General features: G+C 37.5%; 1 protein-coding gene across 3 annotated transcripts in view; it reads right to left on the bottom strand.

The window, feature by feature from the left end:
* Positions 1–27441, bottom strand: part of LOC148939147 (patched domain-containing protein 3-like) — a 260903-nt gene that overhangs the window by 84183 nt on the left and 149279 nt on the right. For all 3 annotated transcript variants that reach the window (XM_089106538.1, XM_089106540.1, XM_089106539.1), the window contains exon 6: positions 15652–15758. In XM_089106538.1, the coding sequence (XP_088962664.1) occupies positions 15652–15758 (107 nt within the window). The remainder of the gene's footprint in view (positions 1–15651; positions 15759–27441) is intronic.

Here is a 27441-nt window from a genome sequence, read left to right as displayed (position 1 = left end):
GTTCTAATGCCATGATTATGGCATTTAACTCAGCAGACATTATAGATAAATTATTAAATAATCTCTCGCCCATTGCAATTTTCAGGTGAGGAAGGAAAACACCACTTGCAACCTTCTCATCCATTTTTGACCCATCAACAAATATTTGGAAGTGATTTTTATAGGTAATTGTATTAAGTTCTGCAAATTTTTTCTGGACAAAAGCAATGGGGATTAAATCTTTATTCCATTTTGAAAATTCAGTATTTATTATGGGAAATGACCAATTCCATGGAGGGGATTGGGGGAAAGTAGGTGCAATAGACTTTGCTGGTACAGGGAACTTCTTTTGAATATTGGCATACTCATCTGCAATACCTCTATACATGGCTGGATTTCTTAACCAATTATGTAATGTGTGTGAGCTATTTGATTCAATTTTTGTAAGATGTTTTATCAAGAGAAAGCTACGTCTCTCCCTTATTGTTGTTAATCCACTCTCTATAAGCAGAAACTTGGTGCTTGTGGGTTTCCTAAGACCAAATATGAGACGTATTATATCATTTTGTGTTGTTTCAATTTTTTGCATCTGGGTCTTTGCACATGCACCATAGACAATGAGCCCATAGTCAATATGGGGTCTTATATGTGATTTATAAAACTGGAGTAAGGTTTTCTCCTTACAACCCCAGGGTGTGGAAAGAAGTCTTTTTAGTATATTTGCTTTTCAGTATTCATTTAGCTCTTGCCAAGACAAGACGTGATGTGAATTGCCTGCTTAGATAAACCGGTTTAAATCGGACTATGAGTGTTGCAAGCGATAATGACAGGTATGTTTATTCGCCTGTTTTGAACTTTATCCAAGTGAATTTCGAAGCGGGAATTGACGACGATATTATTGTGAGTCATGCGGTTGATTTTTTCGAGACTTCGGCCGTTTCAAATGCAAAGATTGAACTTTATTCAGCTACAGTTCCAGATGACTGTTGTCCTAAGCGCCTTGGCAATAAAGCAATTACAAACAATATCAGAGATATGATTGATTTAATCCGGAAATGTGATTCTGAGAACATAACTATTCCTATTTATGTGATCCGACTTCCAACCGAAGTTCCTACCATACCGGCTGTAGCATATTCACGCTTAGCTACCAAGATTAATAATATTGGCCGAACTCTAGAAGTTATTGATTCTAAGCTCACAAATTATGATATGAATTTCCCGGCATTACCTACTGTCCTCGCGAATGATAATCTAGCCACAGTTGTTATCTCGAATGTGCCTAAGGTTTTGAATAACCCAGCAAAACGTAGAGAGGTAATTGACAAGATCTCCGGTCATGAGGCAATTAGCAGCATACGGTCGTCTAACGATAAACTTGTTGTAAGAATTGATAATGTGGCCGTGAATGATTTTTGCAAGGCTGTGCCCTCAATTTTAGCGAACTCTAAAGCCAAACTTATCGAAAAGAAATATTTTGGTCTATTAAAGGGTATAGGCACTGATTACGATATCTCTCGCCTTACTGAATACCCTGGAGTCTCTGATGTAACAAGGCTTGGAACTTCCCATTCACTCAGAATTTTGTTTGTAGATGTTGCAACTAAGATCAATGCCATTAAAAATGGATTGAAAGTTGATGACGAATTTTTGCGCGTTTTTGAGTATTTTCAGATCCCGCGTTGTTGCCATAGATGCCGTTCTCCTGACCATGTAGTTGCCAATTGCAGAAGCCCAGTCGTGAAATGCTCCCGATGCTCCGATCCCCACGAATCATCAAAGGACTCTTCCTGTCAGTTGTCCCCTAAATGCGCTAACTGTGGTGGAGACCATGTGTCATATAGTTTGCGATGTCCCAAGTTGCGTGCTATTGCTACCAAAGGTATTGCCAAATGATATCTTTGCCTATCTCTATTTGTTCTTTTAATATTAGTGGGACCAAAGATAAGGACATTTGTATTGATAATCTTCTTGATACATTTGATGTAGTCCTTTTTCAAGAACATTTATTGCCGGCTGTGAGCGTAAATTTCCTTCGACGTAGCCCCGGCCACATTGTTTTTTCTACAAATGCCCGAAGAACTCGTGGGCGTCCCTCCGGTGGGTTGGCTTGCGTGCTGAATCGGAAACTCTCTTCCCTTTCCCCACAGTGTTACGGATCTGATGATATTTATTTAGCCGTCAGGATTGGTGATCTTGTACTAGTCAATGTTTATTTGCCGCATAATAAGAATGCTCTTGCGTCATTCACCCATTTTGTTAAAGCGTGCAAAAAACTGAAAAATTTGGTATCGGGTATTGAGAAACTTGGTTATGATTGGCTACTAATGGGTGACATGAACTGTGATATGACAATGTCCTCCCCCCGATCCGATTCACTGCTAGAGTGCCTCCCCCTTGGTTTCCGGATTCTGACACAAGATCTTCCATTTACTTACATACATGCCAGCGGCTCCCGGTCTAACCTTGACCACTGTGTATGCTCTGCTGGTGTTACAACTTCAACTGTCCATGTTGATGAAGATGAAAGAGATTATGATCACATACCCATATCTCTGTGTGTGTCAGTCACATCTAAACTAATAATAAATGCTCCCCAATCCGTAGAAAAAAAGTGGTTTCAACGGCGAAATTGGAATCGTTGTGATTGGCCTTTATATGTGGCCACGCTTGCAAGCCTGCTGAGTACCATTAATGTGCCTTATAACCTCCTCTGTTGTGGAGTTAGCTCACCAAGTGCTCGTTTGCAATTGAATACGTATTATCATCAAATCATTTTATGTTTGAAAAAAACCGAACAAGTAGCTGTCCCAATTGAACATATTCGGTCCAACACGCGAAAGTTTGTTTGGAATTATGACCCTCTTTTGAAAAAAGTGAAAAATCAGGCCAAGCAATGGTTACGGATTTAGATTGTTTGTGGGCATCCCTCTTGTGGTACTGTTTTTTATATTAAACGTAAAACGAAAACGGCTTATAAAAGACAACTGCGGTCCGTTCGTGAAGCTGGAGTTAATTTTCCAAACAGTTCGAAAGAGTGGAAGTTTGTGACGAATTCTTCTAAGTTTACTGATTATAAGAGTGATAATATTCCGCAATCAGCTTGGATCCAACATTATTCTAATATTTTTTCCCGTGTTAATTTCGCTGTTAATAGCCGATATTCCCAACTCCTTGCTAAGTGCCTTCCCGAAAAAATGCAACAAAAGCACGTCCTTCCTGTGTCAGCTGATATAATTACTGAATCGATCAGGCGGCTGAAGTCTCAGTCTATTGATATTGATGGTATAAGCGTTTTTCATTTACGGGAAGATTCTCAGGAACTAGTAAAACATTTGCAGCTACTTTTTCAAATGTGTCTTTGTTGTTCTTTAGTGCCTGATAGTTTCCTATGTAGTACTGTTACCTCAATTGTAAAGAGAGGAAAAGACGTAAATAAATGTGATTCTTATAGGCCTATTACTGTCGCCTGCAATATCAGCAAACTTTTTGAATATGTGCTTCTTCCTTATATTATTGATTTTGTGAATTATGATGCTAATCAGTTTGGATTTAGAAAGGGGATTTCTTGTCATTATGCACATTGGGTGCTTGCTCTCCTTTTTAAGGATGCACAAACGAAATGTCAATCATTACATATATGTGCTTTAGACATATCTAAAGCTTTCGACAGTGTTGTGCACCCTCAGGCTTTTTATTCTTTACATCAGCTTGGTATAAACCCATCGATTATTTCTCTGCTACGTTTTTGGTATTCGAATTCATATGTTAGATTGAAATCGAATGGATGTGTTTTTGGAAATATTCCTGTTAAAAGCGGGGTTAGGCAAGAAGGAGTTCTTTCGCCTTATATTTTTAATGCTTGTATTTCGAGTGTGATTAATAAGATTCCCTCCAGTTGTTTTTTTGGTTTTTCGGAAGTGTCTTATTTATCATATGCTGATGACCTCCTCCTGATTAGTCGTTCCAAAAGGAGGCTTGAATGGAATGTTAGCATGGTGGGATCTATGCTTAGTGAAATAGGCCTATCATTAAATACTTTGAAATGTGAATATTTACTTTTTAACGCTGTTAATCCCCCTGCTACTCCCCTTGCATGCAATACCTTTACGGTACCTAGGGTCCCTGTTATTAAATGGCTTGGTATTTCCATTTGTGAATCTGTAGGAAGTATCCGACGTAAATTTATTTGTGATTCGAAGGATAAGCTTAAAGCTGGTTATGGGAAAATTGTTGCAAACCGTGGACGTTTTAATAGGCATGGTCTTGCTAAACTCTACTGTAGTTTCTGTGACCATGCGATTTTATCCGCTTCTGGGCTGTTAAGGGATTGATTCCTGGTAGTGTTTCTGGTTTGTTTCTTCTTGGGAGGGAGGGCCAGGCTGGCCTCATCTCACTGGACAAGGAGGCTTGTTGGCTTGGTGATTCCTTCTGATAGGGATTTGAGCTAGGGGGCTTAGAAGATGGTGTTTTATATGGGGTGCTTGATGCATTGGGAGCATTTGACTTTGGGGTTTTGGTTGGTTTCATTACAGGCTTTATTTGGTATTGTTGGGCAGCATTTGCTTCCATTGCTGCAAAGGGGTATGGGATGGCCTTCTCTGTTGATATTTGGAGTGTTAGAGCTCTTTTCTTGTATGCAGGGCATAATGATTTATTTGTAGATTCATGTGGGCCTTTGCAATTGATGCATGTAGGCTGAGTGTTGTTGCAAGTTGTCAGCTCTTTAGGATGGAAAGATTTACAATTACTACACTCTTGGAGAATTTCATTGCATTTGTTTGTTGTGTGTCCCAGTTTGAAACACTTCTGACACTGAATAGGCTTAGGTTTGTATTCCTTGTGTGGTTTGATTTGCCCAAATAGGAATAATTTTTCTTGGATATCAATTTTATCCTTCAGTGTGAATAAGAAGGATCTACTAGTTTTTAGGCCATTAGAGTTGGGTTTTACAAGTTGGGTAACATCCTCAACTGGGATTGTGTTTCCAGCCCTATCTGAAAGGCATTCTTTTAACTCCTGAGTAGATATCTCTGGGGGAACATTATAAACTACTATTTTTGTTGGTGATTGTTTTGGGTTCCAATTAGATGCAATAATTGGGATATTCAGAAGGGATTTAAGGTTAATTATTGTATCTGCTGATTTCTGATCTTCTACAGCTATTAGCAGAGATCCATCACGGTTAATGTTAAGAGAGAACATTGATTTTAGCAGTTTAAAAATTGCAACTCTTATTGCAGTGATCATTTTTATTTCAAAGGGGGTAGTGGGAGTAATTTTAAGGTAAATTCCTAAGTTTTTGGAACGAGGATCTTGGGCAGGGAGAGGGGAAATCCTTTTAATTGGGGAGATTTTTTTTCCTTTTTTTAGAACTTCTAGAGAGGACCTCTTGAAACCCATTATCATCATTTATGGTTACATTAGCCCCTACACTTATCATTGTCCTATTCTCCGAATTTGAGCTATCATTAGAACTTTGAGATAGCGTGCTTGACCAGCCAGGATGGGTATCTTTCACTATGACCCTTTCACTGGAATTTGATTTGGGATCTGGGGGGACTTTTTTTTTTTGGAGGACTTCTAATCATTGCCTATTGGAAAAAGCTTTAAACACAAAAATAAAACTAAAACAAGAAGGGAAAATAGATGATATCAAACCGTCTGCACTATACTATGGGGAGGATAAACACCACAGTATAGCCCTGAGGATGACTTGAGCAGAATTGGTTTAGTACAACTGCTGATTAGAAGAGATAATAATCACAAGAAAATATATTTTGATTTTCTATTTAACAGCGGGCCCAGCAAGCCAATATTCAATATCAATATTAATTGATATAATATAATTAATTAACGAAACCTACAAGATTGTCCTTTTTAAATTCATCTGTAGGATCCCTGGGAACTCAGGGATCTCACAAAAAAATTCTTAACTGAAAAAGCTGCTGATACCCTGCCGGAATATTTGCCACATCCTCCACTGCTAAATTATATCTGGGACCAGCATTTATATGCAAAATCATTAAACAAGTTTTTTTTTTCTATTTGACTTGGGGGCATTGTGACTCTCAAATAGTGCTTAAAACTGTAAGGTAAAGAAGATGAAGAACACTATGGTTCTAGGTGTTTACCCCCCGGCGATTACCCTCCCCCTCCGGGAAAATACCCCCCGGTAAATACCCACCGTGGAAATTAAGGCTTTCCAAAATTGAGAATTATATTTGAGTTTTATCTTTTATTTCCATAGGGGGAAGGAATTTTGGTACTTGTGTATTATGCACCCTCACTCAAGTTTACGCTGTCCAAATTCGAGAAAAGAACGGTTTTTTCGTTAGTTTCTTCGTTAATTTAGAAATAAATTTGGGCTATAGATTTGCACATTTGGGAAGGGGGGTAAAGTATAGCGGGTCTGCTTGCAAAATTTGTTTGGTACAATTATTCAGCACATTAGATAGATAGATAAGTAAGTGTAATTTAAAACCAAATATACGGCCATAAACACAGTAAAATAACATAAATGAATATAGTGAATGGGGGGGGGGGGTTGTTTAACCCTCGGAAAATGATCCAACACGGAAAATACCCCCCCCCCCACCAAAAAAAATATGTCCTCCACCACAAAAAATACCCCCCCCCCCCACACACACACACACGGAAAGCTCTGCGGAAAATACACCATCCTTGGAAAATACTCTCGCAGAAAATACCCTCCCCCCTGTGGAAAATAAGGTTTCAAAATTTGAAACTTTTATATCAGTTTTTTTTTAGTTTCGTTGAAAAGTGCTACGGAACGGGAAAAAGAGGAATTTACACGCCAGAAGTATCTTAAAAACGTAGAAAAAAAAAAACACAAATCCATTGGTGGCCAAAAGACTTTCATTTGAACTTCTACCTTTTTTTGTAGTAGTGGAGACCAAACTAAAAAAAAAAATGAAGAAGAAAAAAAATATAGGCATACAATCATCAAAACTAAGCTAAAACATATGGCACCAAAAAGTTCAAGAAGGTTTGGCTATCCTTTGAAAGGATTAATTTTTAAAAACTTTCTGAAAAATAAGTTTTTCAAAGAAAAGTAAAGGCCATTTAAACTTAAGCTCAGAAGACACAAATACCTGTTGAAATTCAAACTCAAAACGACCAGAAATTACTATTAAAGAATAAATGAAACCCAAAACGAACAGAAATTAAATAGACAATCATAGCGAAAACATTCAACAAGTAATAATATAAATGAATAACTAGATCTTAAAGCGAGTAATAGGCTACTTAGATTGAATATGAAAATCAAGCTTAAAACGAAAAAAAATATTTCCAATTGAGGCATAAACGGAACTCAAAACAGACAGAAATTAAAAAAACCATCAATGCAAACAAACGTACAATGGATATTTACGTAAATTAATAAATAAATCTTAAAACGAATGAAACTTAAATTGAGTGGGCAAATCAAGCTTGAAACAAATAAAAATTACTACAAACAAGAGTTTGGGTATCACCTCCTTCTCTCACTGTAAAAGTCTAAAACCTTCTGCATCATTGGCGCTTTACTGAAAACCAATTTTATGATAAATATTCTCTTTTGTACTTAATATTGAAAATAGACATTAAAATTATAGTAACATTTTGAACTGATGAGCTTTCAGCAATTAATATCATTATACATCAAATATCCAATTTAATTTATTAACTCTTTTTAAAGTTGTTCAAGACGCATATAGTTTTACTACCAACAACTGTTTGGTTGCTTCCTACTTCCTTAACTGCAAATAAAAACCAAAAGCCTACTGCGTCATTGGCGCTTAACTGAAAACGAATTATATTACAAATATTTTCTTTTCCAGTTCTTACAGCATTGAAAATAAAAATAAAATTACAATGAAATAAATTCTTGAACTGATGGATCTTTCAACAATTAATATCAATCAAATATTCAATCTGATGTTGTTTATACTTTCCAAGACTGTTCAAGACGCATATAGTTTTCAGTAAGGCGCCAATGAAGCAGTAGGTTTTAGACTTTTACAGTGAGAGAAGGAGGTGATACCCAAACTTTTTGCAGTAATTTTTGTTCGTTTCAAGCTTGATTTTGCATATTCAATTTAAGTTTCACTCGGTTTATGATTTATTTATTAATTTAAATTAATATCTATTGCATATTTGTTTGCATTGATTGTTTATTTAATTTCTGTTCGTTTTAAGTTTCATTTATGCTTCAATAGGAAAATATTTTTTTTCGTTTTAAGCTTGATATTCATATTCAATCTAAGCATTAATCGCTTTGAGATCTATTTATTAATTTATATTATTACTTGTTGTATGTTTTTGCTATTATTATTTATTTAATTTCTGTTCGTTTCGGGTTTCATTTATTCTTTAATAGTAATTTCTGGTCGTTTTAAGATTGAATTTCAACGGGTAATAGTGTCTGCTGAGCTTAAGTTTGAAATAGCCTTCACTTTTCTTTGAAAAACTTATTTTTCGGAAAGTTTTTTTAAATTAATTTTTGTTCGTTTTTGATTGCAAAAAGCATTTAAAAATTCCTTATTTCAAAATCAAACTTTAAAAAAAAGATCAAATGTTCATCAAAGTATCAAAACTGTTATCAAAGTAACAATATCAAAGTGAAAAACGGGTTTGTGCCAACCTCGGATTTTTTATTCTTTGATGTTTGAACTATTTTTAACAAAATGGCTATCTCAAGCTTTTTGTCGGATGGGTTGGGGGGAAAAGGGCGTGGGGGGTTTAATTAGCCTTCGGTCTCTTCTGACTCTTTAAAAGTGAACTAGAACTTTCTATTTTCAATGGAATGAGCCCTCTCTGAAGTTTATACGAGCATCCCTTCTATAAATGCCATTTAAACCCCCAGTGCATAATTGAAAACGCCAGTTCCCGGAACAGGGGGGTTAGTTTCGATCCTAAAGTCTAAATATCTGAGGTCTGAATTATTTTTAACAAAATAGTGAGCTCAGCTTTTTATCGAATGGTTATATCTATCCGATAAACCCAAAGGCGTGGAGGGCGGTAGGGGCTAGTTGCCCTCCGATCTTGTTTCACCCTGAGAAAATGAACTACAACTTTTAATTTACATCCAAATAAAGCCTCTCTGAAGTTTCTACGAGCATCCCTTTCATAAGAACCATATACGGCCCCAGGACATAGCTTACAATGCCTGCCTCCCGGGCCCTGGGGGGTTGTGTCGACACCGGAGTTTATGTTATCTGACCTTTGAAGTATTTTGAAAAAACGGCTCTCTCAAAGTTCTTGTCGGATGGGTTTGAGGAAAATGGGGCGTGGAGAGGGAGGCTTGTTGCCCTCCAATCTCTTTTGACTCTTAAAAAGTGAACGAGAACTTTCAATTTCCAATCATATGAGCCCTCTCCGAAGTTAATACGAGCATACCTTTCATAAGAACCATAAATGCCCCCAGAGCAATACTTACAACGCCTGCCCCGGGAGATGGGGGGGAGGGGATGTCGACACGGGAGTTTTTCTTATCTGACCTTTGGACTATTTTTAACGAAATGGCCATACGTAAAGTGTTTTTTGTTATATGATCTTTGAACTATTTTTAACAAAATGGCTACCTCAAATTTTTTATCAGATGTATTTGGGGAAAAAGGGTTTGGGAAGGCCAGTCACCCTCCGATCACTTTTGACTCTTAAAAAGGGCACTAGAACTCTCGATTTCCAATTGAATGAGCCCCCTTTTAAGTTTATACGACGACCCCATCTATATGAAGTGCCTCTGGGGAAAAAATAAATGGAGTGTGGAAGAAGCTAGCTGCTCTCCAATCACTTTTGACTCTTAAAAAGTGAATTAGAACTTTGAATTTCCAATCAAATGAGCCCTCTATGAAGTTTATACGAGCATCCCTTCCATAACAAACATATATACCCCCAGGGCATAACTTACAACACCTACCCCCAGGCCCTGGCGGGCTGTGTCGACAACAGAGTTTTTTGTTATTTGAACTTCGAACTATTTTTAACAAAATATCTATCTCAAAATTTTTATGTGATGCATTTAGGACGTGGAGGGAGTGGCTAGTTGCCCTCCGATCTCTTTTGACTCTTAAAAAATGAACAAGAACTTTCAATTTCCAATCAAATGAGCCCTCTCCGAAGTTTATACGAGCATCCCTTCCATAAGAACTGTATATGCCCCTAGAGCATTACTCATTACGCCGGCCTCCGGGCCCTGGGGGGTTGCGTCGACACAGGAATTTTTCTCATCTGATCTTTGAACCATTTTTAATGAAATGGCTATTATAAAAATTTCATCAGATGGTCTTGAGGAAAAAGGTGTTTGGGGGAGGGGTTAGTTGCCCTCGGATATCTTTTGGCTCTCAAAAATTGAACTAGAACTTTCAATTTCCAATCAAACGAGCCCTCTCTGAAGTTTATACGAGCACCCCTTTCATAAGAACCCTGTACACCCTCAGGACAACATTTACAACGCTTATTCCCCGGGCTCTGGGGGGACTTTTTGTTATCTAACTTTTGAACAATTTCAAAAAAACTGGATATCTCAAAATTTGTAGAGGATGGGTTCGGGGAAAAAAGGGCGTGGGGAGGGGGGGCTAGTTGCCCTTAAATCACTTGACTCTAAAGAAGTGAACTCGAACTTTCAATTTGAAATTACATGAGCCCTCTTTGAAGTATATACGAGCATCCCTCTCATAATGAACCATATATGCCCCAATGCATAACTTATAGCGTCTGCCCTCGGGACCTGGGGAGGTGTGTCGACACTGAGTTTTGTTATGTAACTTTTGAACAATTTTTAGCTTAAAGACAATCTCAAATTTTTTATCGGATGCATTCAGGAAAAGATGGGCGTGGGGGGGGGCTAGTTTCCCTCCAATCTCTTTCGACTGTTAAGAACTGAGCTAGAACTTTCGATTTCCAATCAAATGAGCCCTCTCTGAAGTTTTTACAAGCAGCCCTTCCATAATAACCATATATTGACCCAGGGCATAAGTTACAACGCCTGCCTTCGGGCCATGGGGGGCTGTGTCGACCCCGGAATTTTCGTTATATGGTCTTTGAACTATTTTTAAATTAATGGCTATCTCAAAGTTCTTATCAGAACTTTTACCCTTCGATATCTTTTGACGTTAAAAAGTGAACTAGAATTTTCAATCTCCAATCAAATGAGCCCTCTGAAGTTTACAAGAGTATTCCCTCCTTAAGAACCATATATGCCCCCAGGGTATAACTTATAACCCTTGTCCTGAAGACTGTGGGAGAAGTGTACAGCTCAAAGATATAATTTTCAGAACTTTCAACTACGTTGAACAAAATGGCTATCTCAAAAATTTCGATTGGTTGTGTTTGGGGAAATGGTGGGCGTGGAAGGGGTGTTAGTTGCCTTCCAATCAATTTTGACCATTAAAAAAGGCACTAGCCATTTAATTTCCAATCGAATGAGCCCTCTTTGAAGTTTCTAAGACAACGCTTTCTATAAAAAAAACTTAAATGCTCCCAGGGCATAACTTACAACCCTTGCCCTGAGGGCTGGGGGGGTGTCATCCTAAAAGACCTAATTCCCTGAATTTTCAACTACGTTGATCAAAATGGCTATCTCAAAATTTAGATTGGATGTGTTTGGGGAAAAGATGGGCGTGAGAGGAGGGTTAGTTGCCCTCCAATAACTTTCAACTATTAAAAAGGGCACTAGCTGTTTAAGTATCCAATCGAATGAGTCGTTTTTGAAGTTTCTATGACAAAGCTTTCTATAAAAACCTTATATACCCCCAGGGCATAACTTACAACCCTTTCCCTGAGGGCTGTGCGGGAGTGTCCTCCTCAAAAATATAATTTCTGTTTTGAAATCAACTACGCTGAACAAATTGGCTATCTCAAAATTTTGATTGGATATGTTTCGGGAACTGGTGGGCGTGGAAGGGGTGTTAGTTGCCTTACAATCATTTTTGACCCTAAGAAGGGCACTAGAACTCTCGATTTCTAATCGAATGAGCCCCCTTTGAAGTTTCTACGACGACCCCTTCCATGTGAAGTGCCTCTGGGAAAAAAAAATCAATAAATAATAATAAAACATTGGAGCCGTATGGCCTTTACTATAGGCAACGCTATAGTGTTGCCTCCGATTGTTGCCTTTGGGAACCGACAAATTCTAAATTGTTTAAGTTTTTACGGACGAAAACGTAGTCAAATTCTACAGGTTTGTTTTTTCTTATCAAAACTACCACAAATCACCACTAACAAATAAATGAAACCCAAAACTAACAGAAATTACAATAGATGGCCTAGTTAAACTCAAAACGAGCAAAAACTAAAAGGAGTATGGCTGACAACACTCATGTCTTCTTCAGACCACAAAATAATTTGCACTTTATTTAAAATATAAAAAAAATAACCGTGTATTACCAGTTTGATATATATATTCTGATATCTATTCCTTATAGTCTTAATACTTCTTTATTTGTTAAAGTCAAAAAAGTGAAAACATTTAAGATGTATTTTGTTTTTAGTAAAGTGTAAATTATGTTTATATGGGAGGGGAAGAAACTAACGAAAAAACCGGCGTATTCTCAAATTTTACACAGCATAGACTTGAGTGAGTCGCGCATAATACACAAGTACCAAAATTCCTTCCCCCTACGGAAATTGAAAAAATTAAAATCAAATTAAATTCTCAAATTTGGAAAGCCTTATTTTCAATGGGGGGGGGGGAGTATTTTCCACGAGGGTGGGGGGAGGTATTTTCCGTGGGGGGGGGGGTATTTTCCGCGGGGGGAGGGGGGCAATTTCCTTGGGGGGTATTTTCCGGGAGGGGATATTTTTCAGAGGTAATCGCCAGGGGGTAAACGCCGCCCACCGAATACTATATCAGATTTTACAATCCCTACCGGCGGTGCTGATCTCCGTCTCACGGCCCTTCAGCCAGGAAGTGCAATGGGGGGTTGGGTGCCAGCCTTCCTGTGTTTTCGCACACCCTTCCTGTTTAAATTCCCCAGATTTCTCCAAGTACCCATTTAGAGCTGGGTCGACTCTGGTTGAGCTTACAGATTCACGCCAGTGACCCCCGTTCAAACCAAACAACGAGTGACGCCAGGAATCAAATACCTGTCCTCAGGATTTCAATCCTAGCGCGCTAACCGCTTGGCTCAGACAACTCTGTGCAGCACTAAAATACTGCTAAGTCATTCGCAAGACCTCCCCAGAACTGTATCATGGTCCAAGAGTTTCTCCGAATGCACACTACAAGCCACCTCCCCCCAAACCCAAATCCTAAGTGCGTACCAAAGAGAATGGGACACTTAAGAACCCGATCTTCGGCGATTCAACGAAAACCGGAGTAAAGCTTAAAAGATTATCGGATTATTGAGAAAACTAACCTGCAATATCATAGGATTAACGCAATGGATTTCCACGTATGTAGTTATTAATCAGCATTTTATGTTTTTCAAGAATTATCTTAACCAAAGATCTAGTAAGCATAAAGTAGGCCTACGTTATCTTGGAAAAATCTTGGCAGGTTAGTTGACTTTAAGCTGGTAGGCTTGCTAGTCTAGTAAAGATATGGTTTGACCTCTTGCAAATACAAATGGTTATTTATAAAACAGTAGACAGAATATACAGTGTTATTTTACTAACCGACTAAAAAATATATGCTGATTCCAAATCCGAAAAGTATGCCGCTCTAGCGCTTTCGCAAATTTGGGTTTTTTCATGCGTTACCGGTGGCATAATTCTGCTTTCTTAAACCTCCACTACATTTCAAAATACCTAAAAGTAGAAGTATGGAGCAGTTTAAGGTAAAAAAATAAATAAAGAAAATGCCAGATGACGCAGGCCATTTATCTTTCAAACAGTCTGTGGTAACGAACTGTAAGTAAGGAGCTATTCGGCACAATCGTAACCGAAACTCTAAAAGACGGAATTGTGATAAGAATAGATGCACCAAAAGAACCGGATTTTCGGGCTGATTCAAAATATATAAAATTCATTAAGTTTAATGTTACCTATCAAGAGCTACGAGCCTGAGAATATTTATTTGGTTTTCGAAAAAGGGGGGAAACATCCCCCAAAAGTCAATGAGCCTTATTGAAAATCACATCATGAAATTCAGCGTATTCAAGAATCTTACTGTAGAGTTTTCAAGGTCCCATCTGCAAAAATATAGAATTTTATTTTTTTATTTTTTTTGCCAGAAGAAATATCACAGATGTATGTTTATTTGTTGTTTTTTTTTGTTTGTTTTTTGTCTAGGAGCCCAGGGGCGACCGTATCGAACCAGTGGCTCTAGAAGATCTATAGTGCTCTTTTGAATGGAAATTAATATTTCTACTATCTTTCTTTAAGGGAAAAAAACTGAGGGCAACTAGCCCCCCTCCCACGCCCCCTTTTGTCCTAAAGTCACCAGTTCAAAATTTTGAGATAGCCATTTTGTTTGGCGCAATTGAAATGTTCAATAGTTATGCCTTTGGGGATGACAATATATCCCACAGCCCCCCGGGGAAGGGCTGCAAGTTATGAAACTTGCCCATTTTTTACATATAGTATTTGCTATCGGGAAGTATACTGACATTTTTGAGGATAGATTTTCTATGATGAGAATTTTCCGTTGGGAGGGAAGTTTCCGGGGGGTGAACTTTCCACGAGTAAATTTTACATGAGGGGAATTTGCCAGAATTTTTATACAAAATTCGTTTTAATTGTCTTACTTTTTCTTTGGCGACTCCACTTTAAAAGTGGAGATGTTCAGAGGGAATTGTTTGTGGGAATTTTTTCACGGAGTTGGAATTTTTTGGGGATTTTTCCGTGGGAGGATTCCGCGGGTGAAATCATCCATGGAGAAATTATCACCAGGAGGAATTCTTTCACGGGGGAATTATTACAAGGAGGAGCTCTCCGTTGGTGGAGTTTTCCACGGGAGAAACCTTCCATTTGAAGGGGGGATTTCCGGAAAAATGTTTCCATATAAGGAAGGATTTCCGCCATGACCTGAAAAACTAAAATAAATTAACCAGAAATGTAGTTATTTTTTCAAAAGAAAGTATGCTAAGGGACATTTTTCAGGTGAAATCGTCCGCAAGAAATTTTCTGGGGGAATTTCCAGTGAGGATGGAATTGCCCAGTGGCAGTTACCTAGGGGGAAGGATTTTGCATGGAAGAAACTCTCCATGGAGGGATTTTTCGTGGATGGAGGGGATTTTTCATGGAGGGGTAGGGGAACTTCCCGGAAACGATCAGAAATCGATTAAAAACCCATCTTTCAACTGAAAGTAAGGAGGAGCATTAAAACTTATAAAGAACTGAAATTATTCCGTATAAGAGGGGGGAGCCCCCTCTTCAGTACTCCGAATTTTACGTTAAAGTTAACCATTTGTCCTGATTCTTTAAGAACGACTCCTGAAACACAAGGGCCGTTTAATTGGAATTAAAAGTTTTTTTTGAAAGTAATGAAAAAACTTTAGCGTAAAAGAGAGGGGTATTGAGAAGGGATGGGCCCCCTCTTATTCGAAATAATTTCAGTTCGTTGTAAGTTTTAATGTTGCTCCTTGCTTTCAGCAGAAAAAAGGTTTTTTTTTATATTTATTGGAGGAGCCATGGAGACGGAAAAATGTTTTTGCGTTTTTAAATGTACACGTCTTACGTTCTAAACCTCAAGATTTAAAAAATGTTAAAAAAAATGTATCTTACCTTCTTGCGACGCTAAAATAAAGATTATGATATGGAGGCGAAATGATTTCAGATTCTTGGAAGGCTTCAATCAATGCCTTTTCCCAAAGTAGAGTATCCTGGTCAACCTGAAATAAAGAGACATAAAACTAAAGAACCTAGATATTAACTCAACTTGGGAGGGAATTGACATACCTGAACAAAGCTAGGGCATAAAACGAGGGAACTGATCCTAAGATTGCTGCAAAGGTCTCTCCCCCAGGGAAAGTCGAACAATAGTGTCTACAAGCACAGTTGTTTTGCTTCATAGTTAGGTGCATGTGTACTTCTTGAGCAAGGTACATACTTTAAGGTCTTATTAAGGCCTTAACTTTAGGTATACCCTATAGTAAGGACCTATTAAGGTCTTAAATATTATGGTCCTAAACATTTCAATCTGTTCTCATTTAACTTCTTTTCAAGGTTTACCTGACTTCTTTTTTAAATTAGGCGAGGGCCATGGTTTTCTAAAGGTTTTCCTTGGGCCCCACTTCCCCAAAATCCTCAATCGTAATTGGCAGATTACTCTTTGCTTGCATTTCGTTGTTTCCATTTCTCTTTTTAAAATTTATAACAAAAGTTTTAACATTAGAAGGTTAGTTTTGTTCTAATTAAATTGCCAGATGACGGCCATTGAAGTACCAAGGATATTAAAATAACAAAATGGTTTGCCCCAGTCGTACTTGAGAACTGCAATTTTTTAAGGTTTTGTTTTGATGTCTGGTTGCTTCGATACTGTTCAGCTTTTCGGCCAGTGCTACATTTTTGTCAGCATTGCCACGTCAAACAATGAAGACCAGGGTGTTTCTTTCACATCTGGAAAATTATTGAAAGAATAGGGAGATAAGTCTCAAGTCTGCGAACCATGTCAAGTCTGCGAATCCGAGGCTTTTTGACCTGAACTTGTTAACCAAGAGTTGCTCTAGCTGCGTCGGTGACTCCAGTTTTAAACGACTCTCACATGGCTTCAATATCAGAAAGCTCGGACAGGCTTTCAAAAGGTTATTAATCTCAACTGAGTACCGCTCTTTGGTTGCAGAAGTATCAAGACTGCGGAGATCTAGCGCTGAAATGCACTTGCCGACCTACTGAAATTTCGGCGTAAGACGAATATTTGCAACTAAAAATCGGTGATCAGTATTATCCAGGTCACCACCACGAAACGAGCGGCAATTAAAAACCGACGACCTCCATCGCCCAGAAATAAGGTAAAAATCAATCTTTTTCTTTGTGACGCCGTCGTTACTATACCAAGTATACTGATGAATTTGGGGTCTTTCGAAGACTGTGTTGGAGATAACAATCTGATAGGTGCTGCAGACCTGAAGCAGACTATTTCCATTATCATTAGTTAAGTCCGGGGTAACAAGCCCCGTGACGTCTTTCCATGTACCTGCGAGATCACTAACGGTAGCGTTGAAGTCCCCACGAAGAATCAATGTATCACGGGGAAAGGCAGAAGAAATCAGTTGCGTGAAGTCTGTGTAAAACTGTTTCTTAACATCGGTGTCACCCTCATTTGTTGGCGCATAGCATACAGCTACGAAGAACCTTGCGGGCAGCAAGGAGACGCTCTGATATGGCATTATGGGATATGAGTGCATTTCTAGCTCTCTTAGAACCAGACCAACACCAGCTCTCCTTGTGTTGCCTGTACCCGACCAAATTAAACTGTAATTGTCACTAATGAGTTTCCATCTTTTCCTGGCAAAAGCGTTTCTGTAACGCCAGCAAAAGCAACAGAATACTGCTTAATTTCATCAGCGAGAAGTAGCTCAACGTCTGGAAAATTCAGAGTCCGAATATTCCTATTAGCAATTTTCATACCACTCTTTTCAAGGAGGTTCAATCTTCGGGTTGTTTGACCACCGCCGTCAGGATATCTGGGGACACGCTGAGGTCGGCATCGTAAACGGGAAGCAAGTCAAGGGGGTACAAGCCTGTCACCCAACCCTCCTCACTTTATCCGGACTTAGGACCGGCAACTATGACTAGATGATACACAACAGGTGGGGTACACAACAGGTTTAATGAGGCTGTTGTCCATGAATATGGATCCTACACCCCACCGCAGTTGTCCTCCTATTGAGGATCCTCCCACGATGGTGTTCTGCTTCAAATTAACATTATCACAATTTACCACGTTTCTAGAAGAAGGATTGTAACTCACGGTACGTGTCCACACGCCGGTGGGCACTGCTGAGTGCACATTCAAGGGGCCTTCTTCCTCCTCCGCCTGTATCTACGACTCCCCGGCTGAGGATGTCCCAGTTTCTAATATGGATCCCTAGAGACTAGGTCCCGTCCATGCCTCCTAGTCGAGGTACGCAAAATATCTGTCGGACATTCCCCTTTCCGTCACCTGGAGACGAGTGGCCTGGGGGAGGCCTCTACTGAGAAGATGACTCAGTAGGTACACAGAACATACTGAGCACCTACTCCGCAGCTACTCCTACTCCCATGTCTACAATGCGGGAGCTTCAAAAGACGGAGCAGGGTTTGCTAGACGTTTTTTAGATGAGTTGTACTCGTCTGACTGACCCTATTTCATACAGTAAGCTCTACCATTAATGTGGTTCTATCCCACTTTTGAGGGCTACAAAGAGAGAAAGTTCGAGATGGCTAGGACAGTTTCTGCGGATAATAGAGTGTCAGATTGCCAAATATCGTCCCTTTCAGCTATTCATCTAAGGCCAAACGAAAAGTAGATCTTTGCCAAAATGGGTAGGAAGATGCTGTAAGAAAGGATTAAAGGAAACTGGAACTTTTGTGAGAGGCTTTCAATAGGTAGTGATGGAGGAGGAGCGCGCAAAGCTGTGTTGGACTTCAACAGCTTGGTGCTTCAGGGAGTTGTCAGTAATGGTACTAGTAAAACTAACTAGCTAAACCTGACAATGCGTTTCATCCATAATTTAAAAATTAACAATCTGTCAATTCTCAAAGACAAATGACCTTCAAAGGAACTTATGCCTTCTTAACCTGTGTGGTGCCACATATTTTTAGCTTCTTTTCGACATTTTCTTTTTTAAAGTTGCCGCTAACAAAAAAAAAAAAAAACAGCATAAGGAGGTTTTTTTTCATTAAAATTAAATAGTTTTTTTAAATTTCAATTTTTTTGAAAATTTTTTTTTTTTTAATTTAAAATAGAATTCAGGTTGTTTCCTATTTTTTTTAATATATGCTTGTGTAAGTTTTCACTTAGCTAAATTAAACAATCTTGATTTATTTTCACTGTCTTTGGTGCTTGAACGGGTTTATGAAAATTTACTAAGTGCACTTTGTCAAGGCGATGAGAACACAGGTTGCTGTAAATCCTCGCTAATAGCGATTTTGTAGGATAAACTTGTATCTAAGTCAATGAATTGGCAACAATTAAAAATAAACATTTATATTAGAAAAATAATTAGTCTGTCCTTTTCCAATTGCATGTTCTAAGAAATACAGAAAAAAGGGCCGCTTTAATAATTTTTTAATCCCTTTATCAGAAACAGTAATTTTCCTTATTAGATTTTCGCGAGTCATCATCAAATATAATGATGAACAAATTATTTTAAAATTAATTATGAGAATAATAGGATAAAAATATTGATAGAAAATAGGACAGTTATAGACACTTTGTCCTAAGCCTAAGAGGAGTGAACCTAAACATGAGTGAGCTTAAGAGTAGGGTCTGCCGTACACTCAAACCGAAGAGTACGAATAACTTATCAGAGTGGGAACTGGCGCTAGTGCCGACACCAAAAAAATATCAACACCATCTTGCGTTTGGCGACACTTGGCATTTTTTTCAGTGTAATAAAAAGAATAATTGGTAAAATTAGGGCAGTAATAAGTGTGTGATCTCAGATTCTGGCAGAAAAACGATTACAAACCTTAAAAAATACCAAGCGTCGCCAGACATGGTGTCGGTCTCGACATAATTTTTTTGTCGGCACTAGCACCAGATCAGCAGTTTCCACTCTTATAAGTTACCCATACTCTTTGACTCCAACCATAAACGCCATAACAAAGGTTAGCTTAGAATCTTCACCTTAAGGTATAGATCAGCAAAATAATCAGGGGCGGATCCAGGATTTATTTTAAGGGGGTGCAAAATAGGTTGATCTGATAAACTTGCGTTAGGACAAAGTTTAATTAACGAAAACTTGCTTTATTTAAGTAAATTACACTACTTCATACTACGTTAGGGGCGCCCCCTCCCCCCCCCCTCTGGATCCGCCACTGATAATAATGTAGATCAGGAGGATCAAAGTGCCATAACCTTATGGGAAACACATAACCTTATGGGATCAGCTTGTCAAACTGTTTTTGGCAATTATCCCAGAAGTGTGAAAATTGTCATTTATAACCTTTAGGCATAAAAGTAATAATTTTAATGCTTTTTCAGAGCTACCCTGACAACAGTGTTGCAAAGTAGGCGGTGTATGTGAGGAGACAGTTTCTCCTTTTTTCTGAAGTGTTGCAAAAAAGATCACGTCAGCTCTTGGGAAATTGTCATTTCTAAGCAATTGACATGCTGATATACACTTAAAAAAAAGTCCACCTTAATATCCACGGACAGCGTTGCAAAGTAGGTACAGCCCTTTTTTTCTGAACTGTTTATGATGTCCTAAAATTATTCATGTGAGATTATAAGTTTGGAAGATGAAATTCTTATCAAAAGCACTGACAGGCAAGGATTGCAAAACACTACAGTGTCAGCTCTTGCAAAATCATAAATGATAAGAATTTGCACGTTCACGTCCACTTTATCCTTTTATGACCAAAAATTACTTGTTGTCAGCAATAGCAAATAAGAGGATGAATTTGTTATCAATTAATTGCTAAAGTGAACCAATTCCCAAAACAATGTTTGAGATATCCAGACCAATTCCCAAAGTATCCAGTGAACCAATGGAGTTATCCAGATATCTAGATAACCAATTCCCAGGAGATATCCAGGAGATCCAGGAGATATCCAGTGAACCAATTCCCAAAACAATGTTTGAGATATCCAGACCAATTCCCAAAGTATCCAGTGAATCAATGGAGATATCCAGATATCCAGAGAACCAATTCCCAGGAGATGTCCAGGAGATCCAGGAGATATCCAGTGAACCAATTCCCAAAACAATGTTTGAGATATCCAGACCAATTCCCAAAGTATCCAGTGAATCAATGGAGATATCCAGGTATCCAGAGAACCAATTCCCAGGAGATATTCAGTGAACCAATTCCCAAAACAATGTTTCAGATATCCACTTCTCGACAAATAAGAGGTTCATTAGTTACTTAAAAATTATCCCTCAAAGGGGAAGGTTCGGTGCTGAAATAAATCAAGTCTAAAAATACCTTTTGAGATATAAAATTCCAGAGTTAAGGGGAGTCGATACCTTAAAATCATTTTGCGAAGCTCAAGTCGGCTGACCGTCAAAAAGACAAAGGACGCATTAGCGAATTTTTCCACTCGACTAACCTCCATCGAGAGTTATTGAGAATTTGTGGGTTGACTGAAATTTGATTGAAAAGACAAAGGAATTTTACGTCCCCTTTGTCGGAAAATTTTCACTCAAAGTAGATAACACCACAAGGAGCTTCCAAAGCTGCCAAATTGCTCAAATGATATTGCCTTTCAGCCAATTTTTAGTGTTTTCCCAGCAGGTCGCTAGTACATTTTTAGAGACTGTCACTTCCTGAGATTTATAAGCGAAATTCGGCTCGCTTGAATCGAAAATACAAATTCATACTTTCTGACTGAATATCTCTATTTCCGGCAAAAAACGGATAAGTTAAATAGTTTTTCTGAGATTTCTTCTTAGAAAAGTAAGTCCTACAAATTATGGCAAGGCCACCTAATCAATTCTATATAGTTTGAACAAGCAAACTAAAAAAGTTTATATGGACAAGACAGGTTGATCCTTTATGGTAACAAATCTCCCTATGGCAGAACAGTTTGACCATTCATTTATCAATTATACCACTTTTTTAGACGGATCATCTCAGCTTTCCGTAACAGTTTAACAAGTAGTTTTTTTGCAATTATATCAGAAGTCTGAAAACGTCTTATACGACTTTTAGGCGTTACAGGAACGTGACACTATACTATAAAGAGGGGGGGGCGAATGTCAACTCAAACCCAGGGGTGGCTTTAGGAGATGGACAGAGGGGAAACTTGCCCCGGGTACAGAAATTTTAGGGGTCCAAAACTTCAAACAAATAATCTAACGGTTATAATCATTTTTTATTTTTGAAATGTTATTAATAAAGTAGAGAGCGTAGTTAATAAGTAAAAAAAAAAACAAATTATTAACTAATCAATAAAACAAAAATAAATGAAAAACCAATTAATTAATAATAATTAAAATGACTAATAATAATTAAATAGTTTAAATATTAAATTCATTAATAATCAAAATAGATTATTAATTAATTTATTAAAAGTAATTTTGTTTCCTGAAAATTTTATGGGAGACAGGGGGGGGGGGCTAATCAAAATTTCTCCCCGGGCGCAAGAGAGGCCAAAAATGCCACTTCTCAAACCAGACAACTCCCTACATTAGCTCAACAAAAACAATTCAGCACATCATGGTTGCAGCGGTAACTGCAACCTAGTAAAGATTTATAAATAAGCACAGGAAATGAATTCACGATAGTTCCCAAGTAGGCAAATGAATATTGGATTTTAGCAGTTCTGGCACAAAGGGGGGGGGGCATTAATCTCTATAATTGTATTATATCGGATTAACAACGCTTCCCAACTGCTACAGTTTCGGCCCTGCAGCGCGTTGTTGCAGCTAGATTTCGAACTCTGGGTCCCGTATTACCAAACTAAAATCAAACCCACTGCGCCAACACACGACTTTTTCCTATAAGAATATTATAGCAATGAAATGAAAAGTATTGTGCCTAAACATATATTTTTTAAAAGTTCAAGTTCCCCTGTGAAGTGACCAAAAAAATTGAAGAGCAACTAGGCCCCCTTCCACGCTCATTTTTTTCCCACAGTGACTTGATCAAAATTTTCAGATAGCCAATTTGTTCAGCATAGTCAAAAAATCTAATAACTATGTCTTTGAGAATGAATTAATCCTCCACAGTCGCCGGGGGAGGAATTGCTGCAAGTTTTGAACTTTGCCTGTTGTTTACATATAGTATTGGTTATTGGGAAGTATACAAACATTTTCAGGGGGATTTTTTCTGGTAGGGGGGGGGTATGTTGGAGGATCTTTCCATGGAGGAAGTTTTCATGGGGGAAGGGATATTTCTATGAAGGGGCGCCGGATTTCCCAGCATTACTTGAAAAACGATCAGAAATTAAATAAAAGCTAGTTTTTTCAACTGAAAGTAAGGAGCAACACTAAAACTTAAAAGGAACAGGAATTGTTACGTATACGAGGGTGTTCACCCCCTAGTCAATACCTCACTCTTTACACTAATTTTTTTTAGTACTTTCAAAAGAGCTATTTATATGCCTTTGTGATTCAGGGGTCATTATTAAAGAATTGGTACTAAATGCGAACTTTAGCGTAAAGAGCGAGGTTTTGACGAGAGGGTGAAGCCCCTCATATACGTAATAATTTCTTTTCGTTTTAAGTTTTAATGTTGCTCCTTACTTTCAGTTGAAAAACTTGTTTTTTTATTTAATTCTTTAAAGACCAAATCTAAAAAATCGAGTACCCGTTTAAAGATAGTATCAATCAGTCAATTTATTGTCAAAACATAAAAAAAATAGAGTTCATACCTATGACCTCACAGAACGTTCTACAACCTGTGTATGTAGGGAGGCAACTATAGAACTAAATCAACACATAATAAAAAGAAGAAAACTGTCACCCACCAAAATAGACAGCCCCTGAACTGTTTTGAATGAGCGCAGCAGCGTTGCCAACGCGGGGCAATTGTACCGGTGCATTTTGGTTTTACAAGCTCCTTTGACTCGAATTAATTTAAAAAAAATTTCCACCAAATAGCTTTTTCAAAGAAAAGTAAAGAACTCCATTAAACAAAAAATTAGCAAAAATAAAATCAAATAATCTGCCAAGGTCGAAACTACCACAAATCAGCATCGATAAATAAATGAAACCCAAAACGACCAGAAATTAAAATAAATAACCGAGTCAAACTCAAATAGAACAGAAATTAACATAAGTTGGGGGCAAAACCCCTATGCCTTCCCAGGGCCAGAACATAATTTGCACTTTACTGAAAAAATACAAATGAATGTGCATTGTCAGTTTAATATACATATACTGATATTTAGTAATCAAAATGTTAAAATTATTTGATTTATTGAAGTTATAAAAGTAAAAACATTTATATTTTTTTTCAGTAAAGTGCAAATTAGTGTTCTGGCCTTTGGAAGGCATAGGGGTTTTGCCCCCTACTCATATTAATTTCTGCTCGTTTTGAGTTTGACTCCGTTATTTATTTTAATTTCTGATCGTTTTGGGTTTCATTTATTTATCGATACTGATTTGTGGTAGTTTCGACCTTGGTAGATAATTTGATTTATTTTTGCTCATTTTTTGTTTAATGGAGTTCTTTACTTTTCTTGTGAGTCCACCATCTTGCATACTCATAGAGTGTGCAGCCCTTTTCCCAGGGACTATGGAGGGTCATATCATCCCCAAAAACCATAGATATTTGAGCTTTGAACTATGTTGAACGAAACAACCATCTCAAAATTGTGATTGGATGACTATGGGGAGAGGAGGCCTTTAGGGAGGGGTAGGCAGTTGCCCTCCAGTCTTTTTGGTCACTTAAAAAGGGCACTAAAAAATTTTCCGTTCAAATGAGCTATTATACATCTCTCTATGATGTTCTGGTCGCCCCCTAGACCTGCTAGAAAAAAAAAATTAAAAACGGGAGACAGATCAGTGCTACTCATGCAAAAAGTCATTTTCCTTGTTGTTCAAGCAGGGGTGTTGTAATTGCTCATAACCAGATTTTCGACCGTGCTGATTCCAATGGTAGACTTTTGATTCTGATCTGACGCCATTTTCAAGGGGTGTCAGGTTTTTTTCGAAATCACCATAAATTTCTTTTCGCAATTAACTTTTACTTTTAAGATGAACCTAAATACTAGTTATCATTCCTAAATCAGTGTCCGATTGCAATTTTTTTCACTAGGCAGTTTTTTCAAAACGCGTTTTTTAACTTTTGGTTACTATGCGCTGCGGTTCACTCTTTACTAGGTTGCAGCTACCGCTGCAACCATGATAAGTGCAAGTGGCCGATAGCGATTTTTAAGATTACGGTCTTATCAAATTCATTGACTTAGCAACAAATAAAAACATGCTTTCCATTAGAAAAATGATCAGTCAGCCCGTGTCGAAAGAGGTACACTTTAAAACTTTCTTTGTCCCCTATTGAAAACTCACCTATCAGCAACAAATAAAAGAGCGAACAATTATTTTAGTAATAATTCTGAGAATTATTTCAAATTAGAAAAATAAAATAAATTCAAAATTAAAACACTAGTAAGGATATAAAATACCCTTCACGCTGAAGAAGGAGGGTTGAATCTCAAACCTAATAAACCAATAGCACAAAAGAACGTGCCAGAACCTAAATGTGCTGAAACTTTTAAATGTGCCGCAGCGGTGATAAATATGTAAGGAACAAAGCTCAGCCCACAGTAACCAAAAATTTTAAAACGCGCTTTGAGAAATAATTTTAAGCGTGGAAGAATCGTCATTAGAAGCTGATTTGGGAATGGCAACTCTTATTCCGATTATTCGTAATGGTAGAAGTTCATTGCGAAAACAACTTTAGGGAAATTTCAAAAAGTAGCCTGAAATTCGCCAAAATGGTGTTGAACCGAAAAGAAAACTGCACGCGAACCGCCATAGCGAAAAGCCCCAATTAAAAAGAATCATGGTCGCAGTGCAGGCCTCGACCGAGTCCTTTGATTTTGAACTGAAAATCAAGTATTTGCAGTAGGCATCAAGACATGGCTAATTGTAGAAAAAAGATAAGACAGATTGTCCGAGTAATTGAGAGGCAAATTCCGCCGTCTGCAAGTGCCATATGGCACGAAAAAAGACAATTTTTATGCAATTTCTCGAGGGGTGGGGCTAGCAGGCTACCAGAACATCTTGGATAGATTTTTGATAGCTCATATAAAAAATGTTGTTCATATCTACGTTCTTCCTATAAGTTCCACCATCTGTAAGTTTTAAATGGCACTAATAACCCCACTTTTAGTCCCATTTCTCAAGTGGAAATGCTGGGGCTAGTGGGGTACCAGAACTTTTTAGAGTTATGTTTTATGGCTTTGAAAACTTTTACTTGTATCTAAGTTCTTTTTATCCATTCTACCATTTGTAAGTGATATATAGCACTGAAAACAACACTTCTGGTGTCACTTCTTAAGTGAAAAATCTTGGAAGCATAAAACGGTTATGGTCCAAAACCTTTAACTGGAGGTTTGCAAGAACACCTCCCGAAAATTCCTCCTCCAGACCCCCTTAATAAGCTACACAATTAAAGTCCTACAAACACCAATATATTAAATTTCATTATTAGAGGCGTGGTTCTGTTAGTACAGCGCTGGATTTCAAATTATATTATCATGCGTTCGATTCCAGCTCAGATTTTTCTTCAAACATGGTTTGTCCCTTCTTATGATTACTTTTCAGATAATCCACTATTTTTACAAATGTGATGCACTCACTTTTTAAGGATATCACGGGCAGGCTCATTTTAAACCTATTCTTCCTATCCCCGTGCTTTTTATCAATTTTACCATCCGACAGTACTATTTAGCACTAAAAACGGCACTTTTGGTACCACTTCTTAAGTGGAAGAGTTTGGAAGCATAAAACGGTACCATTGCAATAATTATGGCCCAAAGCCCTTAAATGGACGTTTATAAAATCTCTCACATATACTCCCCCTCCAAATCCTCTTAGTAAGTTTCATAAATCTTCTACTCATCTTAAAAGTAAAAGATTATTTCGAAAAAAAAACTAAAACTTGTGATTTGTGGTTCTGATTTGTGGTACGTTGGAAAACGGGCTTAGTTAATCTCAAAACATTGACAGCGTTGCACAGGAGCACAAGTTCAGAAGGTCACATTTTTATCAAGTGCACTAACATGGGAAAAAATTACAAAAAAATTATCATTTCAGCTCTTGCAAAATTGTATATTCTAAGAATTTGCCAATTAATGTTCACTTTATCATTTTATAAAAAAGGAAACCTTTCGTTTTATGGATGGCAGTAATAAAAATGAGGATGAATTTTTAAAGTTCAGTGTTAAAGTGCATTAAGCCAAAATGTAACATTTTAGATATTAATTTCCACATTTAATCCCTGAAAAACAGATAATCCCATTGTTCGAGAATTTCATTATACAGCAACAGCTACATTGAAAAAAACAACAGCTACATCATATAAGAAGCCAAATAATCAAAATATAATAAAATATAATAAAACATATAATAATAAAATATAAGTTCTGTGGGTGGCAGAATCTTCTAACAACCTTTGTCATAAATTAACAACAGAAAAATAACTCACTATCTTTTTTAACAATAAAAAAATAAAAGGGGCAATTAAAGACTTAAATAATTTTAAAAAAGGAAAAAAAAACATCATTTCTTGAGACATTTCAGTGTACTTTCTAGAGAGGTGCACATGTGAAAATCGACCCAAAGGGAATAATTTACAACTACATTATATAAGAAACCAAATAATCAAAATATAATAAAATATAATAAAACATATAATAATAAAATATAAGTTCTGTGGGTCCTCAAATACCTAGCATTGATTTTACGGTATTAGAAA

The sequence above is a fragment of the Artemia sp. Qi Xiang Cuo genome, chromosome 21 (assembly GCF_049724085.1).
Source record: "Artemia sp. Qi Xiang Cuo chromosome 21, ASM4972408v1, whole genome shotgun sequence".
NCBI classification, from domain to species: Eukaryota; Metazoa; Arthropoda; class Branchiopoda; order Anostraca; family Artemiidae; genus Artemia; species Artemia sp. Qi Xiang Cuo.
Note: the sequence above shows the minus strand (reverse complement) of the source record. Positions and strands in the feature narration are given on the sequence as shown.